This window comes from Podarcis muralis, chromosome 17 (genome assembly GCF_964188315.1).
Source record: "Podarcis muralis chromosome 17, rPodMur119.hap1.1, whole genome shotgun sequence".
Lineage (NCBI taxonomy): Eukaryota > Metazoa > Chordata > Lepidosauria > Squamata > Lacertidae > Podarcis > Podarcis muralis.
Genome location: NC_135671.1, coordinates 10,868,123 through 10,895,092, shown reverse-complemented (window position 1 = coordinate 10,895,092; position 26,970 = coordinate 10,868,123). Strand labels below are relative to the sequence as shown.

Below are 26,970 nucleotides of genomic sequence, written 5' to 3'. Positions count from 1 at the left end.
CACCCCGTCCTACTCTGTGTTTTGCCAGAACAAAGGTGGCAGCCCTACTTAAACATGGTGTACATCAGGGCTCAGTCACCTGTGGTCCTCAAGTTGTTGTTGTTGGTCTCCAGTGCCCAGTCTGCAGACCCAGTGGTCAGAAGTGATGGGAACTGTAGCCCAATAACATCTGGAGGGCCGCTGGATCCTCACCTCTCGTTGACATGGATCCTACTTGAAATTACCATTCACCACACGATAGAATAACTCGGGCACTGAAAAGGAAAGGAAAGACCTTCAAGATACAAGACTAGACGAATAATTAAAGCCCCACACATTTCCAGTCAAGGACGTCCTCAGGGCATCCACTTTTCTGTGCATTCACAGTCATTTGGGCTCCTGATGGTATGGGGAGTTTTTTTGCAGCCCCATTTTCAATACTGCTCAACATAGGAAGCTCTTTTTTTTTTTTTTTTTAAACTGAATACCTGTCATGGAGGTTTTAGGGACACGTGTGGTGCTACGGTCTAAACCACTGAGTCTCTTGGGCTTGCCAATCGGAAGGTCGGCGGTTCGAATACCTGCTACGGTGGTGAGCTCCCGTTGCTCTGTCCCAGCTCCTGCCAACCTAGTAGTTTGCTAGCACACTAGTGCGAGTAGATAAATAAGTACCACTGTGGCAGGATGGTAAACGGCGATTCTGTGCGCTCTGGTTTCCATCACAGTATTCTGTTGCGCCAGAAGCGGTTTAGTCATGCTGGCCACATGACCCGGAAAGCTGTCTGTGGAAAAACACCAGCTCCCTCGGCCTGAAAGCGAGATGAGCGCCGCAACCCCATAGTCACCTTTGACTGGACTTAACCATCCAGGGGTCCTTTACTTTTACCTTTCAGTGTAGACATTATTGAACTAAAGGGACCAATGGTCTGTCTTCAGAATAAGGCAGTATAAAGCACCTCTATGAGGTGGCAAGGACATTTGGAATAATGCATTTTTGTTTAGGATTCTGGCAATGTGCGAAGTTTTTTAAAAAAACTTTTGTACCTGAACATTTTCTTTTTTTTAAATGCTCAGCTCTAGCAGTGACCTTACGTCAGAGTGCTTCTTATCCATCCACATCTGCTGTGTTGGCAAAGTGAGATAGAATCATTGTGCTCCTTTATCTTAAACTAGAGGAAGCAGTAAATAGAATTTTTTTTTGCAGTTATTCTGCTGTAGTGGAAAAGCCATATGATTTCTAATTCAAGCGTGATAACTTTATTATGACCGCATTTCCTTTTTTAAACAGAGGACAGTCCTACATTTGGAGGGCGGTCCGGTCAAAGCCCAGTTTAAAGATAAATAACTGTCAGAAAGTTGAGCAGAAGCCCATCAAAAGTGAGCATTTGGAGAACAGTCTGGGCAGCCGCTTCCACGCTATGGGCAATGTATTTCTATTTAAATTATAGCAATTATTTGTGAATGTGGCTCAGTACTTATAAATTAGCTCATATTTCAGATGCGTTCATTCAGATGTGTGCTATTTTTTTGTGATGCGTATGTACATGTACATGGTATGTACATGCCATACATTTAAAGCACATGTGCCGTTTTTAAAGGTGCTCTGTGAGGGAATAATTTACAGTTCCCAGGATTCTTTTGTGATGTGATACAGTGGTACCTCGGGTTACAGACGCTTCGGGTTACAGACTCCACTAACCCAGAAATAGTACCTTGGGTTAAGAACTTTACCTCAGGATGAGAACAGAAATCGCATGCTGGCGGTGTGGTGGCAGCAGGAGGCCCCATTAGCTAAAGTGGTACCTCAGGTTAAGAACAGTTTCGGGTTAAGAATGGACCTCTGGAACGAATTAAGTTCTTAACCACTGTACTTTGAATGTGCTTTGAAGTATGGTGTCCAATGTAGACACTCTAGCCAAAAGTAGTGAGAAGGTTTCAAGTTCATCAGAAGTCTTCTTCAAGCTGAATGTTAAGCAAAGAAAGAGGGCAAAGGGGCTGGATGGGAGGAGAGCAGAGAGATAATCCTTCTCCCCAGTATGCTCAATTTCTATGTGCACATACCCCCCAACATTTCTCTGATGAAAATAGGGACACCCTATTCAATAGTAGAAATAAATACATGCGTGCATGCATGCATACATACATACAGTACATAATAAATAAATAAATAAATAAATAAATAAATAAATAAATATGTTTTACTATTTATACCCCACACATCTTACTGGGTTGCCCCAGCCGCTCTGGGCTACTTCCAACATATATAAAAACATAATGAAACATTAAACATTAAAAAACTTCCCTGTACAGGGCTGCCTTCAGATGGCTCAGATGTTTGATAACTCTAAACCCTCCAACATTTTTCTGATGAAAATAGGGGTGTCCTAAGGAAAGCGGGACATTCCAGGATCAAATCAGAAACCAGGATAGCGTCTGTAAATCCAGGACTGTCCCTGAGGTCTGCTTAAAGACCTTTGGAAGTCTTTAAGCAGAGGCTTGACAATCATATGTCAGGAGTGCTCTGATGGTGTTTCCTGCTTGGCAGGGGGTTGGACTCGATGGCCCTTGTGGTCTATTCCAACTCTATGATTCTATGAAAAATGGGGACACTTGGAGGGTCTGAGTGCAAGGATTTGTTTAGTTTTCATTGAGGAGCATTTGTTTATTTGAAAGGACCCAATTCTACCATTTGGCAGAGTGAACTGGTTTTGGCTTTGTGTTGTTTGATTTATTCCTGTGGTATTGTTACTCCTAGGGGAAGAACATTTTGGGATTTTCTGCCTCAAGTGTCAAAATAACTTGGCCAGATTTGACTGCTCAGCACCTTGACTAGAAGGACAGTGTTTCCTTTTCTGCCTTAGGAAACCAAGTTTTTTGGGCTCGCCCTGCAAGGCCTACCTGAAATCTGAATATTGGTAAAGCTCAGATCTAAGTTAACCACCTCAGTGAAAGCTGAGCCAATATCCCAGGGTGTTGTGGTCTGCAGTTACCCTGCTCCAGTGAAGCTGTTATTCGCAAGGATACATGATCTTCCATTTTCTCAAAGATGGAGATCTTACTAAATAAGGAGGAAGGCGAGGGGAAATTCTTAAAAGGATTTTGTTGTAAAATGTCAGATTATTAGCAGCTAAAACAGGCGTACATAAACCTTTTGAGTTATGCTTGCATTATAAATGAAAGTGATGCCACGGTGAATCAATGCTTAATAAAACAAAAGGAATTGGACATGAGAATAAGCTCACATGGACTTCAAAGTTTCCCCAAAGTTGGAATTGGAAAAACAGTCCATTATTTGGTATGCTTTTGTATTAAAATGGATGACTGCTGCTGCAAGGGGAAGGTTGTGTCCAACTAAGAATTACTCAGAGTAGACTCACTGGAATTAATGGATCGGTTAGTCATGCCCATTGATTTCAACTGGTCCATTCTGAGTATGACTAACATTGGATGCAGCCCAGAAAGTTGAAGATACAGAATTTAAAAATGCAAAATCTTTGTGCTCCTAGTGGAAATAACTCAGGAAGCTATCTTTAAAAGGGACACAGGTGGCGCTGTGGGTTAAACCACAGAGCCTAGGGCTTGCCGATCAGAAGGTCAGCGATTCGAATCCCTGCAACGGAGAGAGCTCCCGTTGCTTCGTCTCAGCTCCTGCCAACCTAGCAGTTCGAAAGTACATCAAAGTGCAAGTAGATAAATAGGTACCGCTCCGGCGGGAAGGTAAACGGCGTTTCCATGCGCTGCTCTGGTTCGCCAAAAGCAGCTTAGTCATGCTGGCCACATGACCCAGAAGCTGTACGCCGGCTCCCTCGGCCAATAAAGCAAGATGAGCGCCGCAACCCCAGAGTTGGCCACGACTGGATCTAGTGGTCAGGGGTCCCTTTACCTTTTATCTTTAAAAACATTTTAATATATTAATATAAAAGGGAAAGCAAATACCACCCTGGCCACTGGGTGGATGGGGCTTGGAAGTGGACCAGACTGGACCGGACCAGGATTCACTCTAGTCCACCCACAGCCTATAAAAGCTGGCTATACCCAACCTCATGGACCACGGTTGGCCGAAGAACACCTCTCCGCAATGCAGGCTGGCATTTTGATGCCAGTGACATTGTGTGGACGTTGCAGAAAACCTTGTATGCATGAAAAGCGCTGATCCCACAATAACACCCATCTGGAAGTGCCCACCAACAATGACATAATTAAGTCAGTGTTAAGCACCATTGATTTTAATGGGAGAGTCAAGTACTTGTTTAAATCCATTCTACTGAAATCACTGGGACTTCAAATGTGCATTGTTTTGGTTGGATTGTGGCTCACTTAAAAAAAAGCAATTATTTTTAATTAAGAAGCTAGGACTTCCATACATGATTTCCACAACCATCTATGATGTGTAACATATTTGGGATGTGGCCCTTGATCTACCACAGTACAGTCAAATCTCGGTTCCTGAACAGCTCCGGTTTTTGAATGTTTTTCAGAAGCCAAATGTCCACCGTGGCTTCCGCTTGAGTGCAGGAAGCTCTTGCAACCAATCAAAAGCTGCGGCTCGGTTGTCGAACATTTCAGAAGCCAAACAGGGTTCCAAAATGGTTTACATTTGACAACCGAGGTTTGTCTGTATTTTAAAGGACAGTCAGACATTCATTTTATGATGCAAATAGGACGACTGGATTTAGGTTTGATGAGGCCCTAAGCTACTGAAGGTAATGGGGCCCTTTATATGTCCAGCTGTCCTTTGTCAACAACAAATTGTCACTGTTTTTGTGTTGAATATATGCTATATGGTAATTTATGGACCTAACAGGTATCTAAAGCCATTTGCACATAACAAAATATGTATTTTATCACAGTAATTGTTGAACTGAAACCAGTGATATTTTAGGGAGCAGGCTAGCAGGCGGGGCCCATTACTTACATCATAGGAGCCTACACAACACAAAACACTGTTGCTGTATGTAGGTTTTATTTTATTCGTTTTTTATCTTATATTTTGGAAATATACATCCAGTTTTTTTCCCCTTTAAATTTTTTGGGGCCCCCAAGAGAGTGGGGCCCTAAGCTATAGCTTGTTTAGCTTATACGTAAATCCAGCACTAGATGCAAACTTTATAGGACAATATCACTGAAGAATGTGGAGAGGAGTCACATAGTTCAACTCTTTGTGCTGTATGCATGGGACAATGTGGATTAAGCCCAGACCTTTACTTCTGTGTTAGAATTATAGTACATGTTCCACTGAGGTCAAGCACTTCTACATCCTATTGATTTCAGAGGTTTGAAATCAATTTTTAATTCTCTCAGTGGGCCTCAAAGGTGCTTAACTTTGGCTAGATTGTGTCCATATTTTTTTTATTTGGACTCTATGCTATTGATTTCATTTTGCCACTCTTTTTCTTATTTTTAATATTTTATGTTGTAATGGCCTCTGGCTGAACACTTCGCGACTGGATTCTGTGACACAGCAATGCTGGTCCACTTCAAACGAATGCAAATGAATATCATTAGGATGTGCAAGAATTGCAACCACTAATTATTTATCATCTGAATCCTTTTTTAAATGCCAGAAGCTGGCCATGATGATTCTAAATTCTACTCACTGGGTGTATGTGTGTTTGGTTATCTTTCCAAGAACTAACATGGATAAAATATAAATAAAATTATTCATACTTTGACAAAAACTGTTTATTTTCATCATTCCCCTCTCCCGCCTTTTATTTTCTTCAAGGATGAAAAGAACCAGGTCTTGATAACAAATGCTTGGCTACAGATGGTAAGTAATTTTGCCATTAATCAACATAAACTATGTGACAGGTTGTTAAAAGTAATGATTTTCCAGAGAAAGGTGTTTCATATGGAGAAAAAAAGAGAACGGAGAAGAAAATGAATTGTGGAATGTTGTTGTGCTTTTTAAAAAATAGAATTAAATTCTGATTTGATCTTATCAGATGTCAAAACACCGAGTAACTCATTTCCACATGAAGTTTTGAGCCAAACTAAACGTGAGGCAAATTCTATACTGCTGTTGAAAATTGTAGATGCAAGTTTCGACCCCCCCTTTGTAATATGAATTTATATAGTTATATACCTGAGGTGCCACTACTGAAGAAGAAGAAGAAGAGTTTGGATTTGATATCCCGCCTTTCACTCCCCTTCAGGAGTCTCAAAGCGGCTAACAATCTCCTTTCCCTTCCTCCCCCACAACAAACACTCTGTGAGGTGAGTGGGGCTGAGAGACTTCAGAGAAGTGTGACTGGCCCAAGGTCACCCAGCAGCTGCATGTGGAGGAGCGGAGACGCGAACCCGGTTCACCAGATTACGAGTCCACCGCTCTTAACCACTACACCACACTGGCTCTCAAAAGACCCTTTTCTTGATACCTATCAAGGAAAGGGCATTTTTGGTGGTGGCACCTCAGGTATGGAACAGCCTCCCTAGAGAGGCCTGCCTGGTGCCTTTTTATATGGTATTTTCGGTACCAGGTGAAGATCTTTTTATTCAACTATGTTTTACCATAAATCCTGGCCGTGAATTACTTGAGCCAGCTTCTGTCCAAGGGTTTTATAAATTGTTTACTACAGTTTTTTAAAATTATTGTGGTATACTGAGTTCTTAATATTTTGTTGTGAGCTTTATGGGGAATGTTCACTGATGGGCAGCTACATATGTATAGTAAATAATAATAAACACCACCACATTTTACCTTCCTATGTTACTATTCCCTCCTGCCAGCAGCAGCTACTGATACAGAGCAGAGGCAGTGAAATGCAGAAAGGGATGTTGTGAAATAATAATAATAATAATAATAATAATAATGATGATGATGATGATGATGCAGAACACTGATATGTTCTACTAGACCTGGCTTCCCAAATCTAGTGCTGTCCAGACACTTTGGACTATAGCTCCCATCAGCCCCAACCAGAATGTTTTAGCAGGGGTTAATGGGCCGTTTAGACCAAAATGTCTGGAGGGCACCAGGCTGGGGGAGGCTGCACTGGCTATTAACACCAGGGGAAGGGAGAGCTGATCACGTGACTCCCATATTTGGTGGCTGTCGTACCTCTAATTTCCCTACAATATAGAGGACTTGTTCCATGTGGTTCATGAGTAGTGAACAAAAGTCCCTTTGCATGTCGGGTGGTGGTCTTTCACAGCTCCAAATGTAAGGCACTGGCACAACCCTATGTTGGGAAAACTTGTGCTTAGGGAGAGTAGAAGAGGCAGAGATGGACAGCTCCACTTGCCTCGGACCAACTCTACAGCTGGCTGTATTGGCACTCAAGCTCAAACCACCTGTGATAGTGGCAGATTTGCTGAATCCAGATCAGCCCCCAATCACATAGAAAGCGAAAAAGTACACAGGTCAAGAGAGCTAACCCTCTGCACACAGCCTGCTTAGTCTCTCAGTTTCCTAAAGTGTGTTCATCCCTGTCAGGATCACTTCTGGTATCGGAGCTAAATGCATAGGAAATTATACTGGGAGAGAGACTGGTGAGGAGTAGGGGAAACAGTACAGGGGAAACAGTGCCAGATTACCAAATAGGTAGAGTAGGCCCTAGCCTATGGGCCCCACACCTTCTAGGGGTCCCGCGATAACATATCAAAATAGCATTGAATTGATCTTGAAATTGGTTTGTTAAAATTGCTGGTTGGTCAAATCAAAAACATATTGGAAGATAATTTGGGTACCCCCAAATTATTGACTGCCTAGGGGCCTCCACAGGGCTTAATCCGGCACTGAGGGGAAAGTTTCAGCTCCACTCGTGTTATTTTTGTACAGAACACTGGATTTCCCCCTGTTTTGTAAGTGTTTGGGGGCAGGCATGGGTTTAAACAAATGGATCTATCACTGTCATGCGCTGTTTGGTGGTGGCGGTGAAACATCTGACATGGATTTGCTGAGCTTTTCTAATGTCAGGGGGTATTGTGGGCAGACAGAAATATTCTGTTGGCTGCCTGCTGTTGGCTGAAATATTCTGGCCCCAGAGGGAGGAAGGGCAGGCAAAGACATGGCAGATGAAACACAGACTTGAGATCACCGCCGAGGAGAATCTGCGGAAGAAAATTTAGAAGAGGTAGTACCATTGTGCCCCATCAATGATAACCCTTGCCTGCTATCATTGGCATTATTTCATATTGTACTAATTATTTTTGAAAGCAGATTTTCCAGCATCTATAATCTTTAATTGCAAAACCATCTTTTTCCATAGTCCTGGATGGACACGTATTTGTCATGGGATCAGTATGAATATCCAGGAGTTCAGAATTTAAGATTCCCATCTGATCAGATTTGGGTGCCAGACATTCTTCTGTACAACAGGTAAGGAAGGCATGTTTGAGGCTGTTTTAAAAACCCGAACAAGTTGAGGAACTGATGGAAATTGACATAGCTCTATTAAGCTCTGGGGTCACGATTGCAATTACGCAAGAAGGCGTGATCAGATAGCACAATGTGATGAGCCTTGTTCTTTTACAAATCAAAGTAAATCAAACTGAGTGGAAGGAGGAGGATGCTTAGTGGTTTGGCGTCCAACACATTGCTGCAACTGGAATTTTACATTTTCATTGCCATGTGTAATTTGGCTGAGAACCACCCTGTTTCCACAAAATGTTCATTTATTGGGTTGACTAAGCCCTCCAACTTACGATCCTTCAATTGGAGTCCTGCTCTTAAGCTTCGTTGTAGAATAAAAGTAACGTTGGAGTATGTGGTATCGGGCAAATGGCACAAGACCTAACACTGGCAAACCAAGTCAACGTCATAGAAGCCTTTGTCAGGATTAGAGCCCATTGTATTTATTCATTTATTACTTAAAGCATTGCTGTTCCCCCCTTCGGTCCTTAGACTCCCAAGGTGAGTTATAGAGAAGCCATTGTTAATATAGCAGTACAAAATTATTGATCTAAAAAAGTAGAAGCTCAAGCAATGCCAAGTGGCCGCCAATGTAAAGGGGGTTATAGCTCCGTTTTCTTATATACAGTGGCTGCTGACTTGTCTTTCTTTGTTGCAATTTTTAAACTTTAAACAGGAAATCTTTAAAAGTACTGCTTCTAGTACCTGTCTGAAACAATTTTGGCCATCACCAGTGGTAGGCAAATTGGTTCTTCTTGTTTGTAGGCTGTTTGAGTAGAATTAGATTTGAAGGTTGGATTTTGTGTATTTCAGGTGCCGAAACTGAATGTCCCTTTGTATAGTAACATAACTGCATCGAATTGAAGGGGGACTTGAGGTTTAAAAACCTCAGTGTTTAATCAGTGCCTTTTGAAGCCAAGGCAGTTTAATGCAGCTGGTGCTTTGTACCAAATTTGAGCCTTCCTGAGCAGAGCCTCTTCCCTAAACAAAGATGGCTGCTGCAAGATAGCTCAGTTGGTAGAGCACTAGACTCTTAAACTCAGGGTCGTAGGTTTGAGTCCCACATTGGGCAAAAGATTCCTGCATTGCAGGGGGTTAGACTAGATGACCCTCATAGACCCTTCCAACTCTACAATTCTATGATTCTAAGACAAATTTTTGGAGGGGAGAGGATTTGTTTTTTAAACTGATTTATATTGGCCGTTTCTGCCATGATTCTGGCACTCAGCACCCTATGCCTAATTTTATATAGATCTGGATTTTATTGCCATTTCGAACAGCCATGTTGGCCATCTTTTTGATTTTTGGTCAGAACCCCATTGTTAATCACTTGGGAGAAGTGAAATTCAGATTCACCATGTGAAAATGCATAAAATCCTAATTCTGCATGAGTGGCCTGCAATTAAGAAATAGATATACAGCCATACCTCGGGTTATAGCTGCTTCAGGTTGCGTTTTTTCAGGTTCTGGACCGCCGAAACCCGGAAGTACCGAAACGGGTTACTTCTGGGTTTCAGCGGTCACGCATGCACAGAAGCACCGAATCGCAACCCGCAGTGCGCAGACGCAGGTTGCGAACGCTGTGGGTTGTGACCGTGCATCCCTCACGGATCACGTTTGCAACCCAAGCGTCCACTGTATATCTGTTTGTAGGGTGGAAGAAGTAATTACAGCTAATCATGCATTTTAAAAGGATCAGAGTTCAGCCTGTATTGTGTCATTTGCAGCATTGACTTATCCTCCTGTAGCCAATGATTTTGAGTTATTTATTCCAATATTTCTACTGGAAAACATTAAAAAAACAAAAATGGCGACAGAGATCTTCAATCAGTTTAAAGTCTTACTAAAAACAATAGGATCATCTTTTACAATGTTTTGCATCTCTTACATTGCAACAAATGCAACCAGTAAACAACATCCCACGTACCTTTTCTGCTGTCTTTTGTAGTGCAGACGAGAGATTTGATGCAACGTTTCATACAAATGTTCTAGTGAACTATACGGGATCTTGCCAGTATATCCCTCCAGGTAAGAGGCTTTTAATATATTGAGTTATCGCCTGGATCAGGAATTCATATATGTGACTGTGGATTAGAAGGCTTAAATGAAACTGTATTGTTAGTATATGCTTTAATTAAAACTGCACAAACCTTTAACGAAGTTTGTGCCTGAGAGTATTACGAATGACAAAGGATGAGCAAGTAAAATCCTGATACACTGGGCAACAGATATAGGTCATAATATAGATATGGAAGCATGGGAACAACTGTGAAATCTGGATATAAAATTTACAGCGTGTTATGGTTTAAGAGAAAATTATATGAAAACGATATATTGTTGGTATCTAATACCAAGTAAATTGGCAAAAATGTATAAATCTAAATCAAAGAAATGTTGGAAACGTAAAGAGAAAGAAGGTTCTTTTTATCATATGTGGTAGTCTTGTAGTAAGGTTAAAGCTTACTGGGAAATGATATATAATGAATTGAAAAAGATGTTCAAAATAATCCTGCTAATGTTTTAATCTGTTTACAACTCTTTATAAAACAATGGAAATGGTTTATTGAATATTTACAGAAAAATTGTAAACAGATTAAAACATTAGCAGGATTATTGTAATAACCTGAAATTTTGTAAGAGTATATATTTACAGTAGGTAATTAAATGAGTAAATTAAATGAATTTGGATTTGCAGAAGATGTGAAAAAAATAAATTTAAGGAACCGCAGAAAGAGGGGGAAGGATGTCAAGTTTTGAAATGGTAACTGGATTGTAAAATTAATGAAATGTATAAATTTGAAAAGTATATAAAAAAGAGAGAGTATTAGGAAAGACAGGTCTTGACAAGTACCTAACACTCGGAAGTTCCTTTTTGTGATGCTGATAACCAGATGAGGTGAATATGCCACATATGAAAACATGTATGGGGATTATTCTGTCATTGCAATCTAGAGTATAAATATGCTGTGTGGGGCTGTCGCTAAACTTACTTGAGGAAAAAGTTGTACTGAAAACGAAAGTGACATTTGGGAGAGTGCAGAAGTTCAAAGAACAAGCCTCTTACCAACTCCTTGCTCTTCTGTTTTTTGACCAAATTGGAGTTGATCTCTTTAAAGGAGTTGGTTTCTTGAGCCGTTCCTCCTCCATTGGGCTAAGGCAAGCTGTTCTTCCATCTCGGATAATTACATGCCATTCATAAAGCACTCTTTGATCACTGTGAGCCCTTGTCTTCCCGCCAGCGAATCCTGGAAGCTGTAGATTGTTAAAGGAGACTGGGCACAGCAGCTCTTTGAGGAGTTAACTACAGTTTGCAGGATCCTTCCGAGGGAAGACATTTGCTTCAATGCATGGTGTGTAGAGGGCCAGATTTAGGTTTGATGAGGCCCTAAGCTACTGAAGGCAATGGGGCCCTTTACATGTCCAGCTGTCCGTTGTCAACAACAAATTGTCGCTGTTTTTGTGTGTTGAATATATGCCATATAGCAATTTATGGACGTAATAGGTATCTAAAGCCATTTGCACATAACAAAATATGTGATATTTTAGGGAGCAGGTGGGGCCCATTATTTACATCAGAGGAGCCTACACAACACAAAGCACTGTTGCTGTATGTAGGTTTTAATTTATTTGTTTTTTATCTTACATTTTGGAAATATACAACCTGAGTTTCCCCCCCCTTTAATTTTTTGGGGGCCCTAAGCTATAGCTTGTTTAGCTTATACGTAAATCTGGCACTGGGTGTGTATGCAGCCTGAGAGTCAGAGCAGGACTTCCCTCCACTTCTAGACCCTTCAGCCAAGTTGCCACCATTGCTTGAGGTAGGAGACACCTCAGAAGTGGGGAAGGAAGAAGCCAGGAACCAGACCAGGGTGTCCCTGGCTGCTTCGCCTACCTCTCTTCCGCCTGCCAATCAAGTGATGAAAGGCCAACTGTCACTAGCATGTAATGGTCTAACGTAATCAAGTCTCTGCACATTCGAAACAGCCAATAAAACTTGGCTATCTAACAAAAACAAGCTAATTGTCCACCACCACAAGTTGCACAACAAACAGCACCTTTGAGGCATTTTGTTATTCTCTCCTTTCTGCTTCTGATTTTAACTGGCGGAACATGAAATAATTAGATGACAAATAATACGTGATAAATATTAATCCCTTACATAGCTTTCGACTAGTGTCACATGAATCATTTATGCCAGAGCAGACAGCCCCTCGAGGAAAGCAAAGTAAATCAAAGACAAAAAAGGGGGGGTGGATGTCAGGTTTTTACTGGAGAGCAAGTTATAAGAAAATGAAATCAATTCCAAGGGAATATATGGCCATTATATGCTCTTTTATGAATGTCAGCACACGCTCCAAAGTGTCGTTGTTGTCGTTGTTTGTTGAAGAAGCATTGCAGTTGTAATTTGAAACAGACTTGTAGAACGTTTGGTGATAGGCAGTAAACAGAAGTTTGCAAAAGTAGTATGATCCATGGAACTTAGTTGGACTACGAGCAGGTTGCAATTTTCACAGCTGATCAAAGTGCATGTGATCATGCCCAATTCGTGGGTGTTTACCCAGAATCTGCTCCAATCATGTATAAAGCAGGGTCAGGTGAGTTTTGTGCCAGGCAAGAGTCTCTGGAATGTTGTTCAGTAGGAACAGTGCCACTCCTGAAAAGGCTCTGTACTTGATAATTGCTTCAGCTGACTTGGAGGCAAATGGAGAAGGTCCTTTGAAGAGGATCTTAAGGTTCAGGTGGCATATATGGGAGGAGGTAATCTTTAAGAATAGGGACGCGGTTGGCGCTGTGGGTTAAACCACAGAGTCTAGGACTTGCCGATCAGAAGGTCCACGGTTCGAATCCCTGCGACGGGGTGAGCTCCCGTTGCTCGGTCCCTGCTCCTGCCAACCTAGCAGTTCGAAAGCACATCAAAGTGCAAGTAGATAAATAGGTACCGCTCCGGTGGGAAGGTAAACGGCGTTTCTGTGCGCTGCTGTGGTTCGCCAGAAGCTGCTTAGTCATGCTGGCCACATGACCCGGAAGCTGTACGCCGGCTCCCTCAGCCAGTAAAGCGAGATGAGCGCCGCATCCCCAGAGTCGGTCACGACTGGACCTAATGGCCAGGGGTCCCTTTACCTTTACCTTTAATCTTTAAGGTAACCTGGCCCAAGTCCATAAGAATAGCATGAAGGAGTCTCTCCTCACAAAGCTGCCCATCTTGACATTTCCTACCTCCTAGTTCAGTGGGAAGCATGAAACATTACTACAATTAAGAACATCTGCTTGGCTGTATGGATGATGCCACAACTAGCAATCCTGCTGTTGCTCTCCATTTTGTTTGTGGTGGTTTGATACGCCACACAGCCCCTAAAGTAGATGCAATGCAGCTAAAGTACCTGAGATCTGTTTCTTGGAGGCTTAAGCTCCATGCAGCTTAACTGTGAGGCGCCAGTTATTATTTTCAATCAGCTTTTTCATCAGATGGTCCTCTGAAGACCATGACTGAAATGCAGAATTATAGGCACCGTTTGTTAGCAGATCAATTTGGAATGCATTTCAAAGCTGTCTGCTCCCTTGAACTCTTGATAACAGGTGGATATGACTGCAATTTCATTCCCTTTCCACTCTTGCCTTTAAGATCTCACTGCTTTCCCCCTTTAGAAACATTTACATGCCCGTTTCTAATTACTTACAGGCATCTTGAAGAGCACATGTTACATTGATGTCCGCTGGTTTCCTTTTGATGTGCAGAAATGTGATCTGAAGTTTGGCTCCTGGACGCACAATGGCTGGCTGCTTGATCTGCAGATGCTCGAAGCTGATATTTCCAATTACATATCCAACGGAGAATGGGACTTAGTGGGTAAGCTGGCTTTATTAAACAAACCTAAGGCAAGTGAATCTAATCCAGTCTTCCCTAAACTTCTGTTAATGGAGGCACACTGTCTTCCCCCACTCCAAATTAAAATTGCAAGCAGGGGTATGCTTCACTCTGAGCATATGTTTAGCAACACTCAGCAGACATTCATGCCCTCTTTGTGTGTTGCTAAAGGGACCCGGGTGGCACTGTGGGTTAAACCACAGAGCCTAGGACTTGCCGATCAGAAGGTCGGCGGTTCGAATCCCCACGACGGGGTGAGCTCCCGTTGCTTGGTCCCTGCTCCTGCCAACCTAGAAGTTCGAAAGCACGTCAAAGTGCAAGTAGATAAATAGGTACCGCTCCAGTGGGAAGGTAAATGGCATTTCCGTGAGCTGCTCTGGTTCGCCAGAAGCAGCTTAGTCATGCTGGCCACATGACCCGGAAGCTGTACGCCGGCTCCCTTGGCCAATAAAGCGAGATGAGTGCCGCAACCCCAGAGTCGGCCAAGACTGGACCTAATGGTCAGGGGTCCCTTTACCTTTTTACTCTGGGCATGCCTCTTATTTGGAACAGAGATACCAAAAGCACCCCAAAGTGGTTGCTCCAATAGCAAGAAGTGGAGGTGCATACTTCCAGGAGTTCAGCCTACTCTCGAGTAGGACCCTGGTAGAGACACATGCCCAACTGGCATGTTCCCTCCCTCCTGGTCGATTGTTCGGGAGCTTCAAAAGCTTTCTTCTGCCTGAACATCACAGCAACCGATGCCCACTGACACGGGCACACTTAAGGATCCGCAGAGTTTGCGCATGGCTTGTGTGACAGACCTCAGCAACTCAGCATTTTGGCTACTCTACTTTATTTACACATAAGCACACACGGAGCACTGCAACATGGCTCCCTCTCTCTCTAGCATCAGACAGCAAAGAGGAAAAGAACAAAGGACAATAGTCCCACTTCACAGAACACAGTAACACAAACATCCTGTCTTCATCACTTCCCACTCTGTGGAGTCAAAACATATACCGTCATGTGAAAGACAACAACACCATGACTGCAATCATAGAGCAGGAATTCTAACACATACCTGATCTCCCATCCCCAATGCCTCTGCGGCTTACCGGGATGGAGAAATGGCAACAAGGTCAATGTGGTGAACATCCGCCAGATGGGTTCTGCTGATGTGTTTGTGCTGCATCAGCCTCACTCTAACACTGCCTCGCCCTCTGCCTCCCAGTAATCCGCAGCAGTGGACAGACTTCAGGATGGTCTGATCAACATTGATTTCTTCTTTAACTAGACCACCAGCTGGAGCCAGGTGAAAAAAACACAAACCATAACAGTTAGAATTAAAGAGCAGGGTGCCTCTGAATACGTATGAGAGCTGAGCTGATCTCACAGTCCTCTTGCACAGAAGCCAACCTCTGCTTAGCCTTCTGATTTCGGAGGTTTGAGGGAGAGTCATTTTGTTGCCGCTGATGATGTACAACTGGGAGTCAGCAAACCTTGCTGATCTACTGCACATCACCAGGAGATCTACTGGTGCAACCCAACCCAGCTTCTACCCATCTCTAAACCCTCTGTGGGGCGTGCCCTGGGGGGGGGGGCAGGGCCTGCTGTGGCCGGGTGCCTCGTGCGCCACAGCCTCTCTCCACCTCCAGATTTGGAGAGGTCTGGAGGCCCACATTCTGCTGAGTTATAGAGTGCTTGCGGGGAGCTGGGGGAGCCTGTTGGATGTCAAGGCCTAGTCAGGAAAGCTGCCAGCAGCAGCAGCAGCAGCACCCAGGGCATCCACTACAAAGGCCTTTTTTCAGGGACAACAAAAGTCCAGAATGTTGTTCCTACACTCATCATCAGTGCTGCCACCGCCTTCTCAGATAAAGAAAGGAACATCTCATTTTATGAGATCTCGCTCCTGCCAAGGGAGTTTGAGCATTCGTCATTCTTTATTTTCACCTCGATGGCTGGCGTTTGGGGAAGGTGGCCCCCAAAACTAGGCAGCTTCTTCCAGAGGATGCTCTTTTAAAGGCACAGTGCTCTGAGCTTCCCCAGACCTGCCCTTTTAGGGTTTGTGCTCAGGCTGCCCGGCAAACCCAGCCAAGGCTTGCAAGACTCTCCAGGCATGCCCCTTTAAGGCTTGCTTGGCCAATCCACAGCCCCGCCGAAAATGAACCAACGTTTTCAAGAGAGGTGCCAGGGAATCTATGGAAAACAGAAGTAACATCTGTTGTATGCTAAAGCAAAAAAAAAAAGGTATAAATCATTTCAGCTCCGCTGTGCTGTTAAACAGCTTGAAAAGTGCAAGCCATCACACTGGACATTATAATAACCATTGATTGTTGCTTGAATCTGATGGAGAGCGTAAAGAATGGGCAATTACATGTTATAGTCCTATAATGACATTTGCCAGAGGAGGGATGGATGCTGTATTTCTTATGACAGTTCTTTGGAAATGTTGACGATTATCATATGGCGTGTTTTTCACCAAATTCCAACCCCACCCCCACCCTAGGCTGGATAATAGATTTGTATGGATTTTTCAGTATGTGTACAAAATGAAATGCGTAGAGAGTTGCATTAGCCCCAGGAGAGAGCTAAATATCCATCGGCAGGCTTTGCTTTCTCACCTTATTTCCCAAGATGCTAAGAATTATTACATCCTCAAGAGTTATTGAGAATAAGTAGAGAAGAGGCATTAAGGCACAGTTAGAGGGCAAAGCCTTCAAAGTCATCCAAACAATTTGGACACCCGGCATTCCTGTAATAGAGGAAGGATGCCTGGAGGAGCAAATTTAAATGGGATTCAGGCAAGCCCTGATCTCTCAGCTGCAACCATCTGCCACATGGGAAAGTAGCTAGCTGGGATCTGGGGATTGTTTGCTCATGCTCTGGCCATGGACACTGCAGAAGTCTGCCTGCATTGGCTAGTGCCAGTGACGTCAATCACTTTTGAGTTGGCAACCATGTCGGCACCTAAGAGAGTAACTGCAAGGCCAGGGCTACAGACAGGCAATTGGCAGGAGGGAGGGTAAGTTAGGGAATCCCCAGTGAGAGCTGTTTCCGTGATGTCATTTCCCCTCTGCTTATGTCTCTAAGGCCTAGTGGCTTCAGCCATGTCTATAGCCACAATACAGTGGAACCTTGGTTCTCGAACGGCTTACTTGACAAACTAATCAGCTCCCAAATGCCAAAAACCCGGAAGCAAGTGTTCCGGTTTTAGATGATTTTTCAGAAGCCGAACGTCCGATGTGGCTGTTGGCTTTTGTTTCTGGGGCACTTGTGCCAATCAGAAGCCATGCCTTGGTTTTGGAACGTTTTGGAAGTTGAACAGACTTCCGGAATGGATTACGTTCGAGAACCAAGGTACCACTGTAATTCTGATTTGCTTCCTGAGCAGAAAGCATGATTTATCAGTTCATACCACAGCTATGGTTGGCAAAGCATGACTTGGTGTGACATCTGGATTGAGCCCAATTAGAAACATATGCAGCTGCCTTACACTGAGTCCTTGTAGGTCAGTATTCTCTACATGGACTGGCAGTGGTTCCCCGGAATTTCAGAACTGGAGTCTTTCCAGGTGTTTCGCTGATGAGCTGTGACCCTAATCCATGGCCTACATTATTGGAAAATGAGAGTGGGGATTGAGGAGCCAGACCATAGACCTACTAACGTAGCCAAGGGCTGTAAGAATGCAGCATATTTCTCCTCATTTCTTACTTCAAATTTGCTTCTGTGCAGGTGTCCCAGGTAAAAGGAATGAGTTGTACTATGAGTGCTGTAAGGAGCCATATCCAGATGTGACTTACACCGTGACAATGCGCCGCCGCACCCTCTACTATGGATTGAATTTACTGATTCCATGCGTCCTCATATCAGGCTTAGCGTTGCTTGTTTTCTTGCTGCCAGCTGACTCTGGAGAGAAAATATCCTTGGGTAAGAGCTGAGAATTTAGAGCTACTCCACACATTGACAGAAGTGGGACACAGAGGTGGTAGGATTCTAGACTACAACTCCCATCATCCCTAGCTAGCAGGACCAGTGGTCAAGGATGATGGGAGTTGTAGTCCAAAACAGCTGGAGGACCCACGTTTGGGAAACTCTGGTTGAAACAGAAGGACAACACATGTCACCATAGCGGGGAAGGAAACAGTTGACTTGTGCACCTGCCCGGTCTGCTGTGCAGGTGTGCCCAACTGTTGATGGGCAACTTCAAGATCTCTGATCTACATTTTTTAAACAGTTCCTCGTCTTTAAACAAGACATGGACTGGACAGCCCTCAAGTAGAGGATGCCTTCAAATAGAGGCCTGTCCTCCGACAGTGCCTCAAAATAGAAGACTGTCTTCTGTTAAGTACGACATGTGGCCGACCTACTCAAAACTAAGGAAAATGCAGGTTAAGAAAGCAGCCAGGATGACAATGGCAGAATGGGCATTGCATGAAACAGCTGTAGTTCTGCTGGGCCTAGCAACACATATTTCTCTGCTTCCTTGATTTATTAGGGTCTCCCGAGTTGACGTTCTGAGATCAATATGTAATGTTTAATTGCATGCCTAATCAAGGGAACGCGCTCACTGTTCATAATCTTTGAAACAGAAAGCATTCAGATCTTGCCTCACCTTTTGTCTCCTTCGCAATTTGATTGCAGGTATTACGGTCCTCCTGTCTCTCACGGTTTTCATGCTGCTTGTTGCTGAGATCATGCCTGCCACCTCAGATTCCGTCCCCTTGATAGGTATGTCGATGGGTACTGGCGCCTCACAACCCAGCCAAATTTGCAGCACTTTCAAGTGCCCTTGGTTTCTCTGGAGGGAGACAAGCATGGCCTTAGTTCTCCAGCTGAAACGAATGAGACTTGAAAACGTCTTCACTTTATTTAGCGCGTGAAGGAGGGAGGAGGGAGCCATTACGGTTTGCGGGGGCTACACACACCCCAGATCGCTTGTTGCGTCTTCTGTGAATAGCGGTTCTCCTGGCTGCTCATGAAGGGGGAAAATGCCTGAAGGTGAGAAGGCTGTGTGAAGGGAAAAAAGAAGGAAGATAGTTCTTTAAGGCTGTCAGTGGGGCAGAGGTGAGTGCAATAGACATGGACAAGTGGGTACCTTGAAAATAAATGGGGTGAAGGCGATGACGACTAAAGTTTGTTAGAACCATTTTATTAGTCTTTGTGAGAATTTTTGTTCATGGTAAACCTCATCCTTTCTTGCAGTGCTTCTAAGGTTAAGTTTTCACCTGCTAGTTCAGCTCTGGAAAAACTTTGACACAGAGTGGTAACTTGAATGTTGAACCAATACAGTGGTACCTTGGGTTAAGAACTTAATTCATTCTGGAGGTCCGTTCTTAACCTGAAACTGTTCTTAACCTGAGGTACCACTTTAGCTAATGGGGCCTCCCGCCGCTGCCGCGCGATTTCTGTTCTCATCCTGAAGCAAAGTTCCTAGCCTGAAGTACTATTTCCGAGTTAGCGGAGTCTGTAACCTGAAGCATCTGTAACATGAAGCATCTGTAACCCGAGGTACCACTGTACTTTGGACATAGCCTTCAGAGCATTGCTGAAGTTGCAATGCTGTGATTTCTGGGAGGGTGTCTCTGGAGACCATGAGATAAGAATAAGAATTTTATTATTTCTATGCCACCCATCTGACTGGGTTGCCCCAGCCACTCGGGGGGCTTCTGGCAAAATGTAAAATCACACAAATACTGTAGATTGGACCAGAGAGGTAGGTCTAATATTGGAGCTTCCCTCTCCCATCTGCCACAGCAGCACCTTTGAAGTTTTGGTCCAGCTGATGTTGGCGCTCTGGTGGTGGAAGAGCCATAAAGTGGATGTTCTGGAGCATTAGGGAAAGTGGCTTGGCTCTGAAGGATCCTAAGCCATCCCAGTCCCCTCACACATACACCCAAATTGGGGAGATATTTAGACAAACTCCTGAATGTGACTAAGTATTCTCCCTCCCCCTTTTTTCCAATGGAAGATTTAATCCCTTTTATATTAATGATTAGGTTTTCAGTACCTTTGCCAGCAAACATCTCTGAAGTGAAGGTTGGGAATAACTTCATGATATCTGGCTGCCTTGATATAGTGCGTATGAAGGACATAGCTGTCAACGTTTCCCTTTTTTTAAGGGAAGCAGGTAGTCCCTCCCCTACCTGGCCTGGTCTCCTTGGCAACGCTTCCCCCAGGTGGGATTGGGCAAATGACTGAGGTAGGCGGAGACCTCCAGGTATCCCACCTGAGGGAAGGCAAGGCCAAGCCTATGCTGTTGGAGCCGCTCCAGATCTAGGGGCTGCACGCATCCACGCAAAGGGCGCCCCCCGTTTTAAGCGGGGAGCGGTCATTCCAAATAGGATTCCTTGCAAGAAAAGGGAAAAGTTGACAGCTATGATGAAGGATGCTTTTTTCTCTAAGGCTAACGTTATAATAATAATAATAATAATAATTTATTATTTGTACCCCGCCCATCTGGCTGGGTTTCCCCAGCCACTCTGGGCGGCTTCCATAGAAACCAAAAACCCCACTAAAATATCATACATTAAAAACTTCCCTGAACAGGGCTGCCTTAAGATGTCTTCTGAATGTCAGGTAGTTGTTTATCGTTTTGACATCTGATGGGAGGGCATTCCACAGGGCAGGCGCCACTACCGAAAAGGCCCTCTGCCTGGTTCCCTGTAGCTTTGCTTCTCGCAATGAGGGAACCGCCAGAAGGCCCTCGGCGCTGGACCTCAGCGTCCGGGCAGAACGATGGGGGTGGAGACGCTCCTTCAGGTTACAGGTTCCTTTCCTCTTTCCTCTTTCTCCTCCTCCTCTTTCTCTTCCTCCTTATTTCTCTTCCTGTGTTTTTCCCCTTCTCCATTAATTATTAATTATTGTATTATTAAAACCGTACAGCACCCAACAGAGGTTTCATTAACTGAGAATATGTACAGTAATTCTCCCAGTGTTATTTTTCTTAAGGACATATCTCTGCAAAGTTCATTGCAATTTCCGCTTCTCTGTAAAAAGCTACGTTAATTCAGATTAATTTGTGCATTCTGTCCACTGCAAACGCTTTCCTCAGCCACCTACTAGGGTGCAATGGCTCATTATATTTCCCGTGGTGTGTAAAAACCTTTGCTGCCACTAACAGATTTTTTAATAAGGCTCTTATGTTTACATATAGCAGGGTGCAGTTTTTTAACCAACCGAGCTGCAAAAAGGATCAAGTCTTATCTTAACCGCTCTCATTATAAAGCCAGTTATACTTCTGCCCCAGACGTTTCCACCAAAGACCATTTACATCAAATAAGAATTAAATTAGCATTTCCCCCCAAATCCCCAGCAGTTAGAATTCTTTTTTGTAATCTCTTTGTGGTGTGAGATATCATAGGCTGGTTGGGATGTAACAGAACTACAGTGAGCCTTGGGCTCACATGCAAACTCTTCTCCTCTGGCCTGACCACAAGGAGGCGTTTGGAAATTCTCGCATTTTAGCTTGACTTGCCATGTAATTTGAACTTGGATTAAGGCCATATTCAGAAGATGAAATCTCAGTTTAACAAGCCACTATATAAACAAGTGTCACACACCCACACAGAACTGTTTTGCTTCTCCTTTCATAGAAGCGGGGAAATAAACAGGGAAACCACAGTGAACCATAGCTCCCTATTATGTTTGAACTGAAGAACCATAATGCATGGCTTCCAAACAATCTAGGATAATCAGTCAGTTTTAAATCATGGCTTTATATCCTAGCTTACCTGGAAGCTACTAACCGTAGTTTCCCAGATCAGTAGAAACGGGAAGCTACAGTTAGCTGCAACTTCCTAGCTGCATGAAAGTTATTCATGTCCTAATTTATAATTAAGCCAAGATCTGATCATCCAAACATAGCCATAATGTGCTTAGCCTTTGCTATGCTTAGCTGAAATAAGCCAACTTCAAACCATGGTTTCTGAGGCTAGCTTTTTTCAAGTTAAGATTAACCACAGTTTATGATTTAGAGACTGCATGCTGAATCTAAAACAGAAGTGGAAACTTCTAATCTCCTTGTGCTCAGTGGAGTGGAAGCACTCCCTGCAAGCCAGATTCCCCGAGGCTCATTCTCATAATGCTAAACTATAGTTTACCATTGTGTCCAAATGCAGTCCATCTGTATAAAATTTTCTTTGAATTCAAAGATAATGAAAATGGTTAAATCAAATCATGTACACATTCCTGAAGTATTTTCACTTTCATTTTTAAAACATCTTTTTCTAAAGAAACTTACTATATAATTAGACTCTTTTTCACAGCACTGGTAAGTGAAACAGAATGGAAGGAGGTGAAGAAATGGGGAGAGCCCCATCTCAATGATTCTGAACCTCTTGGAATTAATTCAGAACTATCCAAAAAAGCATTTGGAAATTTCTGAAAAGTGGATTGTGTAGAAGAACTCAGTACATCTCAAATCAACAGGAATTCACTAGCGTATACACAATAAGTGGTACCTCGGGTTAAGTACTTAATTCGTTCCGGAGGTCCGTTCTTAACCTGAAACTGTTCTTAACCTGAAGCACCACTTTAGCTAATGGGGCCTCCTGCTACTGCTGCGCCGCTGGAGCACGATTTCTGTTCTCATCCTGAAGCAGAGTTCTTAACCCGAGGTACTATTTCTGGGTTAGCGGAGTCTGTAACCTGAAGCGTATGTAACCCGAGGTACTACTGTAAGGCAATATTGAAGAAATTTAAATATCCACTGTGAAGTGAACTGGCTTCTAACACAGTAGTACCTTGGTTGCTGAATGCCTTGGAACTCACACATTTCGGCTCCCGAATGATCAAAAACTAGAACTGAGTGTTCCGGTTTTCGAACGATTTTCGGAAGCTGAATGTCCAACAAGGCTTCCATGGCTTCCAGTTGGCTGCAGGACGCTCCTGCAGCCAATCGGAAGCTGCGTCTTGGTTTTAGAACAGTTCCAGGAGTCAAATGGAGTCCTGGAATGCATTCTGTTTGAGAACCAAAGTTCGACTGTCTTCTAATCTGGCATTCAAAAGGATGGATTCATCATTCAGAAAGCATCTCAAAACAAAGTTGTGGGCCCAGTTCACAACCACAGCGTTTTAGCTCTTTCCCAGAGCCATCCGACTGCCTGTTTAGACAAAGTATCTCTAAAAAGCCTCATTAATGCTTTAGATAACTGCAAAAAAATTGTAATGCCTGAACAATTAGAGCATATCGAATGTATTTGAAATGCATCTCGCAAAGCAGCCATCTAGGTCAAATGTACTTTGTTCCTTTCCCTGGCTTGCTGGATTTTTGTCTCCCTGCTGAAATGTCTCCCATACCTGGGAGGCTCACAGCAGCCACCAGGAAGGCATCTAGCCTAGAGGAACACAAGGCCAATAGACTTTTCCAGGGTGGGGATCATTTCACTGAACAGCAACATCCCACTTTGGCATAATCACAAACTGAATACAAGGTTGGAGAAAGGTCCGGCTCATTTAAACGGACAGCAAACTTAAACACAGCTAACAGGTCCTGTGTTTAACAGCTAACAGGTCCTGTGTGCACAAGGCCTTCTGTGTGCACAATGGGGCTTTCCCCCTCTGTTCTCCCACCATGTGCCCCCATTCCCCCCAAAAATTAGCTGTCAGGATAACCTCCACTACAGTATGCAGAGGGAAAGCAGGTAATATCATTTCATCTGGCAAGCTGGAATGTTTGCACAGACAATGATTGGCAGTGCCTGTCTTAAATTCTACTCTTTAAATGTTGATTTTATCACCATATATATAAAATATACATCTGCTCCCTGATGCAAGATCTGTGCCCTTTGGAGCACATAATAGCCAATTAAGCCAGTATATTAGTATAAAGGTGCTCTAGTGCTTGACTTGAAATCTCTTCACTGCCTCAGTCCCACATAACCTTAGACATCACTTCTCCCTACATGATCTCCTGTGCCAGCCACAAACCCTGCTCTGAATGTCTTCACTATGAAAAGTCAGAAGGATAATGTCCCCAGGCTCCATAATGTCCCTCCATCTTTCGTTTCTCCTTCCTTGTCTCTTTCTGAAGAGGATACAAATCATGTTTATTCTGTAGGGTATTCTGGATGTTAAGATCTACTATTTTGGCTGCAGAGTTTTACTAAAGCGATTTCCTGATGTGGACCTGTTTGTTTCAAACCTAAATGTTACGATTTTCCCACCCCCCCAGTACTGTCACCCCATGAACTGAGGAGTGGCAGTGTGCTAAATATTTTAGGTAGCCAAACAAAATAAAGAAAAAGGAATGTGAAGAAATGGTCACAAAGCCCCCTTTTAGATAAATCCATTAGACCTTACCAGGTTGCATTTATGTAATCGAGGTATCAGTCTGGAGATGCATTGGGTGAAAATTCCTCCTTTTGTTGGAAAAAAAGAACATATATGGAAAGATAAAAATTATTGTCTGGAATCAGCTAACTGGTCCCACTAGTGGAAGCCCATGCAGGCATATCCTCTAGTGCAGGAGTCAGCAACCTTTTTCAGCTCTGGGCCGGTCCACTGTCCCTCAGACCATGTGGTGGGCCGGACTATATTTTGAAAAAAAATGAGAACAAATTCCTGTGCCCCACAAATAACCCAGAGATGCATTTTACATAAAAGCACACATTCTACTCATGTAAAAACACTGGGCAGGCTGCACAAATAACCCAGAGATGCATTTTAAATAAAAGGGAACATTCTTCTCTGATTGCCGGACCGTCCGCGGGCCGGATTGAGAAGGCTATTGGGCTACATCTGGCCCCCGGGCCTTAGGTTGCCTACCCCTGCTCTAGTGCAACAGGCTTTCCCCTTTTCCTCCACCCATGGGCCTCTGAAATTGGTTTTGTGTGGGTCAGGAGAACTCCCAGAACAGCACACAGAAAGGGAAGAGGGGGGACTGTTTCATCTGGCAAGCGGAAGCGCCTGCACTGAGGGAACAACCAGAAGAGTATGGCGTTGAATTCCTCCTCTTGATCCAAGCTGATGTTGGTACTATTTGCAGGTTCATGTGCCAAGAAATGGATAGAAAGACAAATCTCGGAGACCAGCTTCATTTATATTTAAAAGTCCCTTATATATTTAAAAGTCCCATTTATATTTAAAAGTCTCTTCACAAAACATATTCATGGAACTGAAAGCACAATGGTTTGGACAGGGCCCGGTTCAGTCAGCTGTAATCAAATGTGGCTTGTTCTACTGCAATGCCTTGGGGAGCTCGACTGGTCCACCAAGGCCTGACAGGGGAGCCCAGCCCTTGCAGAGACCCAGATTATGCAAGAACAAAGGCAACCTGTCCAATTGCTCTTTGAATGCCTGATTTCTTCTAAAGTGGTTGCACACTCCCTCACCTCTAAGCGGAAGTAAGATCCGGGGCAGCTTTTCAGAGTCAGTTTCCTTGTGAGGAAGAGAGAGTGTGTGTACTGGAAGCTTGCTAGGGGTTTTGTAAGGTCCCTTGTTTATGAATATGCAGTTGAGCAGATCATCACTGGTCTAGGTTTCACAGCTCCCCCACCACAAGGTGGTAGGAAAAAAGCTGGTTAGTTTAGGTGTAGAGATCAAATTTGTCCGAAGAAGCCTAATATGTGGCTAAGGGGTAATATGGTGGTACTTGACATTTTAATTCTCTGTGGGAAACTGAGGTGTTTTTTGTGTTTGTGAAGAATGAGCAGAGTTTGACAAATAAATACAATTCCAAGAGGAACTTATGGCATAGCTACCATCCCATTACCATGCAGACCCCTTTCCTGTGTGCAATAAGGCCTCTAGTATGGTGTGGTGTGATGTGGTGTGGTGTGGTGTAGTGTAGTGTAGTGTGCTGTACCAGTGTGATGTAGTGGTTAAGAGCAGTAGTCTTGTAATCTGGTGAACCGGGTTCACGTCCCCGCTCCTCCACGTGCAGCTGCTGGGTGACCTTGGGCTAGTCACACTTCTCTGAAGTCTCTCAGCCCCACTCACCTCACAGAGTGTTGTGAGGGAGGAAGGGAAAGGAGAATGTTAGCCGCTTTGAGACTCCTTAGGGTAGTGATAAAGTGGGATATCAAATCCAAACTCTTCTTCTTCTTCTTCTTCTTCTTCTTCTTCTTCTTCTTCTTCTTCTTCTTCTTCTTCTTCTTCTTCTCCGTGCAGAGACCTTTGCTGTACTGTAAGAAAAAGCAGGCTCACTTTTCATTTGGAGCCAGTTTTGGGTGGGTTAGAGCCCCCTACACAAACAAACACCCACATCCCTCAGTACTTGTTGTGAATCTCCTCCTCTCTCAACCCTGTCTGGCACAATTTCCCCTCTGCTTGCTGCTTCTTTCTCCTTCCTGCCTTAGTCATGTAGATAATCCCACCTAATCAGGGATTATTTACGGCTAATAGAAAGACATTTTAAAGCGGCAAAGGTAATCAGATTTCACTGCATCATGGCATCACTGTGGGTAAATGTGGGCAATGTAAATGAATAAACGAACATGTCTGCAAAGAGGGCTAAGAATGCCCAGAAGGGAATTACGGTACATGTTTGGCACTGCCAAAAATCTTCACTGGAAATGACTAGATTTGGCTCATCTCTAACGGCTCAGCTTTAGTCTTTGAAATCATGTCTGAGGCTGTGCCCAAACTCTTGGCCGACCATCACTTAAGATGATGCTGAAGCGTTCATTAGCCAGTTTTTGGTACACACAGCTTAATGATAATGTGTGTTTCTTCCTTCACTTTACGGGCAGCGAGTCAATGTGAACAGCACTCGCTGTAGTCTCTTGCACTTGTGCAAATGGTTCAGAAGCACATTGCAAACTGGAACCTACCAATGATGCAATACTTTCAG

General features: G+C 43.7%; 1 protein-coding gene and 1 long non-coding RNA gene across 2 annotated transcripts in view; one reads left to right on the top strand and one right to left on the bottom strand.

Moving 5' to 3' along the window:
• LOC114587416 (neuronal acetylcholine receptor subunit alpha-7-like) overlaps nucleotides 1-26,970 on the top strand; it is a 115,810-nt gene that overhangs the window by 60,277 nt on the left and 28,563 nt on the right. Inside the window, exons 3-8 of the mRNA XM_028711621.2 lie at nucleotides 5,705-5,749; nucleotides 8,190-8,299; nucleotides 10,281-10,360; nucleotides 14,013-14,180; nucleotides 17,913-18,107; nucleotides 18,822-18,908. Of these exons, the coding sequence (XP_028567454.2) occupies nucleotides 5,705-5,749; nucleotides 8,190-8,299; nucleotides 10,281-10,360; nucleotides 14,013-14,180; nucleotides 17,913-18,107; nucleotides 18,822-18,908 (685 nt within the window). The remainder of the gene's footprint in view (nucleotides 1-5,704; nucleotides 5,750-8,189; nucleotides 8,300-10,280; nucleotides 10,361-14,012; nucleotides 14,181-17,912; nucleotides 18,108-18,821; nucleotides 18,909-26,970) is intronic.
• Nucleotides 15,505-18,897, bottom strand: LOC114587417 (uncharacterized). The gene is made up of 2 exons (XR_013391170.1): nucleotides 18,793-18,897; nucleotides 15,505-18,086 (listed from the first exon to the last, which is right to left on the bottom strand). It is a non-coding gene; the product is annotated as an uncharacterized LOC114587417 (long non-coding RNA).